The sequence below is a fragment of the Somniosus microcephalus genome, chromosome 3, assembly GCF_052327205.1.
Source record: "Somniosus microcephalus isolate GS21.2 chromosome 3, FLI_Smic_1.0, whole genome shotgun sequence".
NCBI lineage: Eukaryota > Metazoa > Chordata > Chondrichthyes > Squaliformes > Somniosidae > Somniosus > Somniosus microcephalus.
In genome coordinates, this window is record NC_140989.1 from 283,494,143 (window position 1) to 283,508,175 (window position 14,033).

General features: G+C 46.0%; 1 protein-coding gene across 12 annotated transcripts in view; it reads left to right on the plus strand.

Annotated features, from left to right (window-relative positions):
* pde4dip (phosphodiesterase 4D interacting protein) overlaps positions 1-14,033 on the plus strand; it is a 330,703-nt gene that overhangs the window by 293,273 nt on the left and 23,397 nt on the right. For all 12 annotated transcript variants that reach the window (XM_085982652.1, XM_085982655.1, XM_085982653.1 and 9 more), the window contains 3 exons: positions 1,957-2,078; positions 5,014-5,247; positions 7,425-7,541. In XM_085982652.1, coding sequence (XP_085838778.1) covers positions 1,957-2,078; positions 5,014-5,247; positions 7,425-7,541 — 473 coding nt within the window. The remainder of the gene's footprint in view (positions 1-1,956; positions 2,079-5,013; positions 5,248-7,424; positions 7,542-14,033) is intronic.

Below are 14,033 nucleotides of genomic sequence, written 5' to 3' on the forward strand. Positions count from 1 at the left end.
GACACAAATAACCTCCCAGAGATGCCGGGGAACATAGGGCCTGATGAAAGGGTGGAACTGAAAGAAATCAGTATTTGTAGGGAAATGGTGTTAGGAAAATTGATGGGACTGAAGGCCGATAAATCCCCAGGGCCTGATAATCTACATCCCAGGGTACTTAAGGAAGTGGCCCTAGAAATAGTAGATGCATTGCTGGTCATCTTCCAGAACTCGATAGACTCTGGAACAGTACCCATGGATTGGAGGGTAGCTAATGTTACCCCGCTATTCAAAAAAGGTGGTAGAGAAAAAGCGGGGAATTATAGACCGGTAAGCCTGACATCGGTAGTGGGGAAAATGCTAGAATCTATTATAAAAGATGTAATAGCAGAGCACTTGGTAAGCAGTGACAGGATCGGACAAAGTCAACATGGATTTACAAAAGGTAAATCATGGTTGACTAATCTACTGGAATTTTTTGAGGATGTAACTGGTAAAATAGATAAGGGAGAACCAGTGGATGTGGTGTATTTGGACTTTCAGAAGGCTTTCGATAAGGTCCCACATAAGAGATTAGCGTGCAAAATTAAGGCACATGGGATTGGGGGCAAGGTATTGACTTGGATAGAGAACTGGTTGGCGGACAGAAAGCAATGAGTTGGAATAAATGGGTCGTTTTCTGAGTGGCAGGCAGTGACTAGTGGGGTACCGCAAGGATCGGTCCTAGGGCCCCAGCTGTTCACAATATATATTAATGATCTGGACGAGGGAATTGGATGTAATCTCTCCAAATTTGCAGACAACACAAAGCTGGGTGGGAGGGTAAGCTGTGAGGAGGATGTCGTGAAACTCTAGTACGATTTGGACAGATTGGGTGATTGGGCAGAAACATGGCAAATGCACTATAATGTGGATAAATGTGAGGTTATCCACTTTGGTGGCAAAAACAGGAAGGCAGATTATTATTTGAATGGCAATAGATTGGGAGAAGGGGAAGTGCAAAGAGACCTGGGTGTTCTTGTGCACCAGTCGCTGAAGGTAAGCATGCAGGTGCAGCAGGCGGTTAAGAAGGCAAATGGTATGTTGGCCTTCGTAGCAAGAGGGTTCGAGTACAGGAATAAGGATGTCTTGCTACAGTTGTACAGGGCCTTGGTGAGACCGCACCTTGAGTATTGTGTGCAGTTTTGGTCGCCTTACCTGAGGAAGGACGTTCTTGCCATGGAAGGAGTGCAGCGAAGATTCACCAGGCTGATACCTGGGATGGCAGGAATGACGTATGAGGAGAGATTGTGTCGATTGGGATTATACTCACTGGAGTTTAGAAGATTGAGAGGGGATCTCATCGAAACCTATAAAATTCTGCCAGGCCTGGACAGACTAGATGCAGGAAGGATGTTTATGATGGCCGGGGAGTCCAGAACCAGGGGTCATAGTCTAAGGATAAGGGATAAGCCATTTAGGACAGAAATGAGGAGGAATTTCTTCACCCAGAGAGTGGTGAACCTGTGGAATTCTCTGCCACAGAGGGCGGTGGAGGCCAGTTCATTAAATATATTCAAAAAAGTGTTGGATATATTTCTTAAGGCTAAAGGGATCAAGGGATATGGGGAGAAGGCAGGGACAGGATACTGAATTTGGATGATCAGCCATGATCTCATTGAATGGCGGAGCAGGCTCGAAGGGCCGAATGGCCGACTCCTGCTCCTATCTTCTATGTTTCTATGTTTTGGGAATGACATTCATTGAAGATCCCGCTGAGACAGATTGCCTTAGTAGTTTCTTTATGAGCAATAAGGAGGGGGAGATTTCCTCTGTATGCTTGAACAAAACCATAAATCCATTTATAACAAACATTTACAATTTTGCTGCAGATAAGACAGAGGAAATTTTCCTCCAAGATGTGAACACTTCATAGACCTGTGCTAACTCTCGTCAATTCTCTCTATTCTGACATGCTTGCTTTGTCCATCTGCCCAGGCTATTGCAGGAGATGACTATGCTCCAACAGCAGCTAAATGAAAGCCACCAGCTACACCATTCTCTCCAGACTGAGATTCAAGTGTATGAGAGACTGTACGGGAAAAAGAAACCTTTCCCAGGTAGGAACTGCTCCATCTCACCGGCATGGAAGGCTCTGCCCAGGTTTTTCATTCCTTCAATTCCAGTTGTATTGTAAACTGTTATGAAAAACATATCATGGCAGATAATTCTTGATTTCTGAATTAATACCAGGACTGAGACCCAAATTAGGCACTGTATCTCAGACATTGTTGGGTAGAAATTTGCCTTGGGCAGTAGTGCTAAGCTGGCGGTAACACATCGGCTGCCTGTTACACACCCTGCTTGATATTTAATTCTGTTGAAGTCGAACTGAGTATCAGGCGGGGAGTATAACTGGCAGCAGATAAGATACCGCCTGTCTTCCGTTACTGTCCAAGACAAATTTCTACCCCTGTGTTTTGTGTTACCACTGGGTTTATTTAGTGTACTTGTACCAATATACTACAGAAAAAGTTCACACTTAAACCGATATATTTTAGTGACCTGCCAATATGCTCCTTGTGTATGATGTAGTCAGACTTAGCTAAGGCATTCTGAGGCCTAAGTAGGGATATATTAAGAGATCTGCGGTTACTGTGATCGTTATCGGCAACTTCCTTTTTAGAAAAACCATGTTCAGCTTTCTGTATTCCCAACCCAGAATTACACTCAACAAATCGAACTGAACAAATATATGAAAATGAAAGACAGGAAAAGATTAACTAGTCCATCAAACCTGTTCCATATATTTCAGGCTGAGCTACTAAAACATTTCATTGCAAGATACAAATGGATACATAATCAAGTTAAATCAACAGAACAAGTACTTTCACTGGTACTTTATGCTGTTTCTAAGACCAAAATAACAAGTGTTTCAGCATTCTTAGAATCCTTTTATCAAAGTCCTTACACTGTATCTCAGAACAATGTATCATTGGTGTTGTAGCCTCATTATGGTAACTTGGGTTAAACGGTTGAAACAAATGAACTCAAAATATAGTGAAAGCTGCAGTAATTATATCTGCAGCAAAAGCTTCTGACAAAAGCAGACTTGTCATAATAGTCAAACGTCTTTCCAGTAAATAAAATTAATTATTTCTACCACTCCGAATGGATGAGAAGTGAAAATCTATTTTGTTTGCTATCATGTGAGTTGTTAATTATAATTAGATAAAGCCCATTCAGATTTTACATCTGAGCAGGCTATGCCTCTTTCTGAAACTATATGCATCAGCAAACCATCGTACATCATCAAATGCCACATAGACTAGAGAGAATTTCTGTGTCATTAACATGTCATGATTTCAGACAGAACTATGGGGTTGAAAATCCACAGCTGGCGATGGTGTAGATTGGGCTGGTGGTTAATAGTGCTGATCCTGCTAGAATTTGCAGGGTCAGTCAGAGGACAACTCATTTTCATGGGGCCAGTTGGCACACGCTCCACACGTACATCTCAGTTGCCCTACTGCCCTATGTTATTAACTATCGTGGGGGTGGCTATGCTTCCCCCCGCTCCCCAGATACTCTATTCTGCGCCTCCTTCAGCCACCTTTGTAAGAGAGCCAATGCTATTTTTTTTCCAAAAAGCAAATTTGACCATCTTCAAGGATCCAGACTGTGGGGCTCACTTTCAACCTTCTGGAGGCAGGAGCTCCTCATCAGTCTTTTACTGTGTCCCTCAAGTGCTTGGGAGCAGGAACCCTCTGCGTAGGGAGTTCCCATCCCCAGCCCCGCCCCACCCGCTCCAACATGGCCGACCTTGTGATGGCAGTCCTAGGCTCCGTGCCTTACATGGCCAAGCAGAATTTCCCAAATTAGGTTAGGACCTGGTGTATTCACATCCCAGCCTATTTCCAAGCCATTCCACTGGATTCCTGCTAGAGTTACAATGGTGGCCTGGCTGAATGGCAGAGGGAGTTCAGTCCCAATATATGCATTATTATGCCTACAGACTTTCAAACCAAAAGGACAAAAGAAAACTTATCAGAAACAGCAGCCACGGCTTCAATTTAAAAAACCGCAGTGCATTGGCCCAGCTAATATTTTAATGTTATGATATAATCTAAAAATGTTAGAACTTGAAACAAAACATGGGGAGCAGAGCAGGACTGATCATGGGGGATGACGGGGAAGCGACCAGAGCAGCGGCTGAACATGGGGCAGAGGTGGCATGTCGGGCAGGGGGGGGCAAAGAGCAGTGCAGAGCATGAACTTGAGAGGGGAGAGCAGGAGCTGATCAGGGCGGTTAGAGGCTGAATATGGGAGGAAAGCAGAGAGGGGAGCATGGGCTATTTTAGGAAATTATTCCTGTGGAAGTAAGATGTATTTTTTAATATCGGTTTTATTTATTGGTAGATATGAAAACTGTGCACAATATATATGGTTCACTTAATAAGCAGACCCTTGCAAGGGAAAACACAGTCTGCCCTGCTTTCTCTTTTAAATTAAAACTTAATCATCCCATGTTTTACACATCCACCCACTCTCACTAAATCACACACACACACACACACACACACACACACACACACACACACACACACACACACACACACACACACACACACACACACGTGAACAGACAGAAAACACTAGATACACACAGTCACATAAACTCCTATTCAGACACAGGGACATAGTGAACCAGAGACCTGCAGAAAGAGAGACAAAACACCACAGCTACAGGAATAGAGAGAAAACCATGGATAGACACGGGCCAGAAAGGGGGTTTGATCATTTGCTGTGAAGAATCAAGTTGTTGCAAGAGGGTGTTTACATGAAGGCAAGATCATTAAACATTAAAATTAAATTAATTTGGTCCAGAATGTCTCGCTTTAGCTCCAGAAAAATTAGGCATACCCATCCTTGATCAATCACGGAAGAGTCTAAAGCCCAGGCTGCTTGGCATTATAAATACCAGATGTAGAGAAATAAATGAGGAAAATCAGGGGTAAGATCACAATTTTAAAAAGTAACTTTTTTTCTTCTCAGCTTACCCTGGAAGTGTTCAGCACCATGGTGGTGGGCCCTGTGCCTTTGACATCAGTGACTTCCTGACAGAAATCAGAAGCCTTCGGATTCAGTTGGAACACAGTATTCATACCAGTGGCTGCCTACGGAAACAGCTGAAGGAACAGATGGATGAACATCGTCCAGCCAGCCTCAACATCAACCATTTGACCTCGTCATCCAGTGAACCAAGCAACAGTAAACAGCTGTTCCAGGGTGAGACAACTAGGAATTCAGTGGCTAAGTAGAGAGATTAATGTCAGTGCACTGAGAAGTAATTAGGTGGTCTAATTGTTAGAGCAATGAAAGGGTAGAGCATGGAGGTAAAGAGGCAGAGTGTACTCTTTTCATGCACTCTTAAACAAATAATCTGTAACTAATAAAACTTTAAATAAAACTTAACAACTTAAATTAAAACTTGTTGGCCGGGATGATGATGCACTCCAGTCCCCGCGGCGCCCGCCGGTCGTGGAAGGCCTCAAGTGTGCCGGCGGACACCGCGTGCTCCATCTCCAGGGCCTCCCAGACGAGAGGCAGAGTGTAAAGCTTCCATCTCCAGAACCCTTTAGATTGGGTGTGTGGTGTGCTCATTTTCTCCTCTTATTTTTACAGTTCTCCTCAGCTACTAATTGAAATGTAAAATATTGAAGCAGTGTACTCATAACTCAGTTGAACTCCAAGGAACTCTGGGTAGACTGTGAGAAATGCAATTTGAAACTTAGTACCCTTAACGTATTTGGCTTCCTTGGAAAAAACTTGAAAAGAATTGTAGCTTTTCATTTGGTCTTGGTCTTCACAAGACATGTTTTGGGCCCTATTTTGTTTGTAGATGGAGAGAAATGCGAGACAAATTGCATGTCATTTTTATCTTGGCAAGACCACAAAGGCATATTTTATCATGATTTATCATCACGTTCTATCTATATATCTGAAAGTCTTGCATCTAGTATTTAAAAAGGAGAAAGAATAGCAGTCATTTCATGCTAGATTCCTCTGAATGGGAGAGGGAAGTTTACCAGCACCTGCCAATCTGCAAACTTCCTTCACCAACAGCTGTTAACCTGTAATTGACCTAAGGACTTTGAGCATAAAGGGTCAGGACAAGTTCAACAACTTCATTCAAATTGGAAACTTAAAATATTGATTAATATTTGTTTCCTTAGAATTTCTACTTCTCCCTCCAACCATCAAATTGCTTTGTCCAAGTTTGACCGTTCCTCAGTGTGATATTAAGGTATGGCAGTATCCCAGATACCCAATGGAATCAACTAAGTAGCTAATAACTCCACATCTGGATCTGTCAAGTTGAAGGAGACTTGACTTGCTGCCATGTAACATCCTATCTGGGGACGCTGTGTGGTAACTTGGAGACATTGGCAGTCACAATGTGACCTAACTCATTAAATCTCTGCTTCTGAGTTTCTAACCAGATAGTCATGGGTTTACACCCTTCAGTTGGAATGCGGGTATTTCTTCTGCTGACACAGTGGTATGTCTAATGACAGAGTTAGTCAGCTCAATATAGGGAAAGGTTGGCCTTACCAAGGATAAGCTTGCCTCATGCCAATTGGTCAGAGAGACACTATGGCAGTAAGGACAAAACCTAGCCTTGCCACCTGAAGCAAGTAATGTGGGAGTTGGGAGCCTCGGGTAGAAAGATGGGGGGCAAAAAGAGGTTTCTAAAATAACACCCCATTTTCCACATTCTATTAATCACTCAGCATCCATGATGTTCAGCCAGGAAGGTGAGATAAATGACCACAGGCTGTTCCATAACTGTAATCAATGTTGCACCTTGAATAGCTAGCTACAAGGGGATGAGATTCAAGTTGAACAATTTGAACAGTGCTCATTTTCATCTCAATCAAGATTTTAAGTTGCATTCTGACCAAGAACCAAGCTCACCCAATCAAGATTGGGTGAATTCACCTGGCAGAATTCTCTCTTTTCTGCTTCAGAGTCCAGCACTCAACTCTCTGACCCACAAGACACCCATTAATGAACACAGTTGTTGCCATCACTTTTTACAAAATAATGTAACATAACATAAGATACACTGCCTAGTCATGTTCAATCAGTTCCAGAAAGCATGAATTAGTTCTGTTCTTAGAACACACGATAAGTTGATTCCAGGCCCTGAATCATTTCCCTTTATGATAATTTGCATTGAAGCAGAGGTTTATCTCCGGTTACTTTTTAGCCATGTATTACATTTGACGATTTGATACTGCTCTTTGCCTGCATCATTATTTTAAAATAATTTATATAAATATTTCTCCTTAATTCAACTGATAGATAATATAAAGATTAATGCTGATATTGTTCTGGAAAGATTATAATTTGTCATAGTTTTCATTTTACATTCTGTTTTTTCCATTTATAATCCTTTGCAGATTGTGTACCATCGCCACCTGTTCGAGACACTGGCTTGTTTTCTCCATTCCAACTGCACTCCAAGCCAGCTTCCTCTGTGGCAGATTTTAATATGGAAGACGCATCACAGCAGCGTGGTGGGTTTATAGCCTTGTTTGTCACTTCTTTGTTATCCTTAACTTAACTAAAAGTCCTGTCTATTTCTTCACCTGTCATTTGTCTATCTCCTGGCTGTCAGATGTCTCTTTGTCTATTGAATATCTCTTTAACCAATATGTATCTTTGTATCTGCTGTTGTTCACATGTTAGCTCTCTGTATCTGCTGTCTGCCTCTTCACATGTTAGCTCTTTATCTTTGTATCTGTTGTATGTCTATCCCATCACATGTTAGCTCTCTATATCTGCTGTGTGTCTATCTCTTTACTTGCTGGCTCTCTGGTCTCGATATTCCGGGGTCCCCGATGCAGTGGCGTTTGTGCGGCAGAGTGAGACTTATGCCTGCTGACATCCTAGGAGGCTGACACCATTAGAAATACTGGGGGCAGCTAATTTCCATAATTCTAGCGAGAGGACGTGTACAAATCCACACTTTAACTGGCAATCATAGAATTCAAATCTGGTCTGGCAGTTGGGGCTGGAGGTCATTTTGCCTTCAGTGGGTTTGTGAGCATGGAAACTTTTTTTTATATAATGTTCTTCAATCTTTCTACCATCCTCATATGAGATCCACAAAGTAGTTGTTTAAGATGGCAGCTGCTCATGGAGCGGTTTCTTCCTTCAGAGGCTGAAAACCAGAAAACAAATGAGAAGGATGATTGAGCAAGGAAGTGTCGTCCCCTCCACTTCTGGCAACACTTGTACCCATTCAACCACCCAGTCATTCACCCTCTCCCTTGCACTCAGCAGCCCAAAGACACCCACTTGGCGAGTAGCAGACAGAGTAGGTGAGAACTAGACACATAGTGAGACACAGAGGACAAGAGGATGCAGATGTGGAAGTGGAGCCTCATGTAGCTGAGCGGAGGTGTAAGACATGTCAGCCCATGTCTGCACAGCACACGGATGATCTCCGGAGTCCTGCATGAAGCAACAGTTACCAGCAGAGCATCAAAGACATATGGCGGTTCTGTGTGGCCTCTCCTCGAGTGTGTGGCGGATGGCTGGGGTAGTGGTTGAGTTCATTGGCCTGTAGTGTGCCAACATCAGAGAGGGGTTCAACTCATTGTAAGGCAGCTGGGAAAAGTGGCAGCTGCATGAGCATCTGCAAACTGTCCTTGTTTCATGAGAGATCCAGGCAAATTAGTCAATTCAATACATTAAATGAAGGACTATAAATACTGGGGGACTCTTGGCAGAGGTCCATAACAATTGGACTGCAATCTATACAGGGCAGCATTTCAGTGGGAGTAGAGGATATTCAATTGACCCAGGATTTTCCTGATTCCATGAGGTCTATTCTCCTGCTGATTCTCCTGTACCAGTGGAGTAGCTGGTGCACATGTCAAAGAAGCTGCTTTCCCTTGGTAGCAGCACAGAGGAGTGCTCCATCAGCTCCATGCAGAAGCCTTCAGCTTTTCAGGACCAAACTGCTAAGGAATCCATGGCACAGAGTCAGGGCCTGTCGTGTGTCAATCCAAGGACTTAGCGGCCCTGTGAGAAGGGCCACCTCCATCCCATTGGCTCATAATATTTTGCAGCAGCCGTCTACATCTCACACCCCAGGCCCTCAGATGTAGAAGAGATAAGCAGAGAAAATCTTGTGTGGCCACAACAACAACAACTTGTATTTATATAGCACCTTTAACGTAGTAAAATGTCCCAAGGCGCTGCATAGGAGTATTATAAGACAAAAAGATTTGACACTGAGCCACATAAGGAGAAATTAGGGCAGGTGACCAAAAGCTTGGTCAAAGAGGTAGGTTTTAAGGAGTGTCTTAAAGGAGGAAAGATAGGGAGCGAGGCAGAGAAGTATAGGCAGGGAATTCCAGAGCTTAGGGCCTAGGCAACAGAAGGCATGGCCACCAAAGGTTGAGCGATTTATAATCAAGGATGCTCAAGAGGGCAGAATTAGAAGAGCGCAGATATCTTGGAGGGGGGGGGGGGTGGTTGTGGGGCTGAAGGAGATTACAGAGATAGGGAGAGGCGAGGCCATTGAGGGATTTGAAAACAAGAATGAGAATTTTGAAATCGAGGCGCTGCTTAACCGGGAGCCAATGTAGGTCAGCGAGCACAGGGGTGATGGGCGAATGGCACTTGGTGCGAGTTAGGACACGGGCAGCCAAGTTTTGGATGACCTCAAGTTTACATAGGGTAGAATGTGGGAGGCCAGAAGTGCATTGGAATAGTCAAGTCTAGAGGTAACAAAAGTATGGATGAGGGTTTCAGCAGCGGATGAGCTGAGGCAAGGGCAGAGACGGGCGATGTTATGGAGGTGGAAGTAGACAGTCTTTGTTATGCTGCGAATATGTAATCGGAAGCTCATTTCAGGGTCAAATATGACAGCAAGGTTGCGAACAGTGTGGTTCAGCCTGAGACAGATGTTAGGGAGAGGGATGGAGTCAGTGGCTAGGGAACGGAGTTTGTGGCGGGGGACCGAAAACAATGGCATCGGTCTTCCCAATATTTAATTGGAGAAAATTTCTGCTCATCCAGAACTGTGTGTCGGACAAGCAGTCTGACAATTTAGAGACCGTGTAGGGGTCGAGAGAAGAGGTAGTGAGGTAGAGCAGGGTGTCGTCAGCGTACATGTGGAAACTGACACTGTGTTTTCGGATGATGTCACCAAGTGGCAACATATAGATGAGAAATAGGAAGGGCCAAGGAGAGATCCTTGGGGGACACCAGAGGTAACGATGCGGGAGCAGGATGATAATTCGTTGCAGGTGATTCTCTGGCTACGATTAGATAGATAAGAATGGAACCAGGCGAGTGCAGTCCCACCCAGCTGGACAACGGTGGAGAGGCGTTGGAGAAGGATGGAGTGGTCAACCGTGTCAAAGGTTGCAGACAGGTCGCGAAGGATGAGGAGGGATAGTTTATTTTGTCACAGTCACAAAGGATGTCATTTGTGACTTTGATGAGAGCCGTTTCAGTATTTGTGGCAAGGGCGGAAACCTGATTGGAGGGATTCAAACATGGAATTGCGGGAAAGATGGGCATGGATTTGAGAGGCGACACCACGTTCAAGGACTTTGGAGAGGAAAGGGAGGTTGGAGATGGGGCGGTAGTTTGCAAGGGCAGAGGGATCAAGGGTTGGTTTTTTGAGGAGAGGAGTGATGACTGCAGATTTGAGGGAGAAGGGGGACAGTACCGGAGGAGAGAGAACTGTTAACAATATCAGCTAACATGGGAGCCAGAAAAGGAAGTTGGGTAGTCAGCAGTTTGGTGGGAATAGGGTCGAGGGAGCAGGAGGTGGGTCTCATGGACAAGATGAGCGTGGAGAGTTCATGAGGGGAGATTGGAGAGAAACTGGAGAAAGATGTGAGTTCAGGGCTAGGGCAGGGGGGAACCGTAGAGGAAGTTTGGCCCAGTGGGCTAGGGGAAGGAAGGGAAGTGGCAGAGGCAGCTGAATGGATGGTCTCAATCTTAAAGACAAAGAAGTCCATGAGCTCCTCACAAATGTTATCGGAGATAAGGGTAGAGGAGACAGGGGAGAGGGGTTTCAGAAGACGGTTAGCAGTAGAGAATAGGAGCCGGGGTTTATCTTTGCATTCCAGAATGATTCTGGAATAGTGAGCAATTTTGGCAGATGAGAGTCAACACTGGAAAAATAACAAGTGTTTTTGTAAATAGTTGCAATAAATCACCAGAATATTTGATCGGACTGTTTGGTGTTTGGTTGTCTTGTAAGTAATGTGTTGATTTAGCAGTTCGGGATAATGATGTGATGGCTAGCTGTGAGGAGCAAGGATTTTACTATAGATAGGTTTGGGAGAGGAGGCTGCTCTTTGAAGGGCAAAAACTTTGAAAAAATATTGCTCTGTGCATCTAAGATGATGTCCTGAATGAGTCTGGCTCATGTGCAGATGTGCAGTTCATTAATGATGATTGGCACAGCATATTGCATGTGAATTCATGATGTGCTAAGAGTTGTCATGATGCTTTTATACTTCACCAGTCCAGGTGCTGTTGCCACTGCACCTGCTTCCTGTTCTTCATGGGCTTGGTCTTCAGCATTGGCTTCCTCTGGGACATTTACCATCAGTCCCTTCCTGAGTGCAGAGTTGTGAACCACACAACATGCTACCACAATTTCTGAGACAATACTGGACACATACAGCAAGGCACCCCCCAGATCTATCCAAACGCCAGCCCCCCTGCCCCCCCCACAAAGCTATCCAGGCACCCCCCCCCCCACCCAGATCTATCCAGGCACCCTCTCCCAGATCTATCCAAGCACCCCCTCCCAGATCTATCTAAGCACTCCCTCCCAGATCTATCCAGGCACCCCCGCCCACAGATCTATCCAGGCACCCCCCCCCCACAGATTTATCCAGGCACCCCTCCCCCTCCCCCTCCCAGATCTATCCAGGCAACCCCCCCCTCCCAGATCTATCCAGGCACCCCCCCTCCCAGATCTATCCAGGCACACCCCCCTCCCAGATCTATCCAGGCATCCCCCTCCCCTCCCAGATCTATCCAGGCAACCCCCCTCCCCTCCCAGATCTATCCAGGCACCCCTCCGCCCCCCCCCCCTCCCCTCCCCTCCCAGATCTATCCAGGCATCTCCCTCCCCTCCCAGATCTATCCAGGCATCCCCCTCCCCTCCCAGATCTATCCAGGCAACCCCCCCTCCCAGATCTATCCAGGCAACACCCCCTCCCAGATCTATCCAGGCACCCCCCCCTCCCAGATCTATCCAGGCACACCCCCCTCCCAGATCTATCCAGGCATCCCCCTCCCCTCCCAGATCTATCCAGGCAACCCCCCTCCCCTCCCAGATCTATCCAGGCACCCCTCCGCCCCCCCCCCTCCCCTCCCCTCCCAGATCTATCCAGGCATCTCCCTCCCCTCCCAGATCTATCCAGGCATCCCCCTCCCCTCCCAGATCTATCCAGGCAACCCCCCCTCCCAGATCTATCCAGGCAACACCCCCTCCCAGATCTATCCAGGCACCCCCCCCTCCCAGATCTATCCAGGCATCCCCCCCTCCCAGATCTATCCAGGCACACCCCCCCCCTCCCAGATCTATCCAGGCAACCCCCCCCCTCCCAGATTTATCCAGGCACCCCCCTCCCCCCCCCGCCAGATCTATCCAGGCATCCCCCCCTCCCAGATCTATCCAGGCACCCCCCCTCCACCCCCCAGATCTATCCAGGCACCCCCCCGCCCTCCCAGATTTATCCAGGCACACCCCCCCCCCCTCCCAGATCTATCCAGGCACCCCCCCCCCCACCCCCCCAGATCTATCCAGGCGACCCCCAGATCAACTCTTAGCATATCATGAATTCACATGCAACAAGATGTGTCTATCGTCATAAATAAGCTGCACATTTAGGGAATGGAAGCCTCTGCAGTGTTTACATTTGGGCTATGCAATGCCAAGTAGGTGCAATCAGTATCCCCACAACCCTGTGGAAACTGGCAGTTCTGAAAAGTTTGATGGGACTCTCAGTCACCTATGTGGGAGCACTGTCAAATTGTATAAACCTAGCTACCCTGTCAAAGAAACAAAGGAAGCACCTTTCACGACCTCAGGATGTCCCAAAGCGCTTTACAGCCAATGAAGCACTTTTGAAGTGTAGTCATTGCTATAATGTAGGAAACGCAGCAGCCAATTTGCGCACAGCAAGCTCACACAAACAGCAATGTGATTATGACTAGATAATCTGTTTTAGTGATGTTGTTTGAGGGATAAATATTGGCCAGGACTCTGGGGATAACTCCCTTGCTCTTCTTCAAAATAGTGCCATGGGATCTTTTACGTTCACCTGAGAAAGCAAACAGGGCCTCGGTTTAACATCTTATCCAAAAGATGGTACCTCCGACGGTGCAGCACTCCCTCAGCACTGCACTGGAATGTCAGCCTAGATATTTGTGCTCAAGTCTCAGGAGTGGGACTTGAACCCACAACCTTCTGACTCCGAGGCAAGAGTGCTACCAAGTGAGCCATAGCTCACCTTATTAAAAAAAAAGTGTGCAACAACTTGGTTATCTGACAAAAGTTCGATGTGGCTCCCTGAAATAAGCTCCTGGCGTGTAAAAGTTGAGAGCTGTGGTTACTTGCCACAGTCAGAGCTGTCCGTCCTGCGGACCTTGGTTGCAAATCTGGCTGCAGCAACGAACAGAGCTTCTCCAAAGTTTCATGACTGAAGTGCAGCCTCCTGTGAAAGCTACCCTGCCCCCCACTCAAAAAAAACAAAACTAGGATTTGTTGTGTATGTACCTTTAAGAGAATAACTGGTCTCAGACTGCAGTACCGGCAGTGACCACCCCTGTATAAAAGGCGCTAGAGAGCCTCTGTTGTTTAGATTCGTTATGGACTTCCACCAGTAAACATCTGTTTGTTTTCACTCCTGCTAGTCCGTGTCTAAATCATTCACGGACTTAACACTGGCGACGAGTAAAGAAACGAACTTACCTGCAACTCAGCAGCAGCTCCGACGACGTTGTTGAAGGTCGGAGCCAGA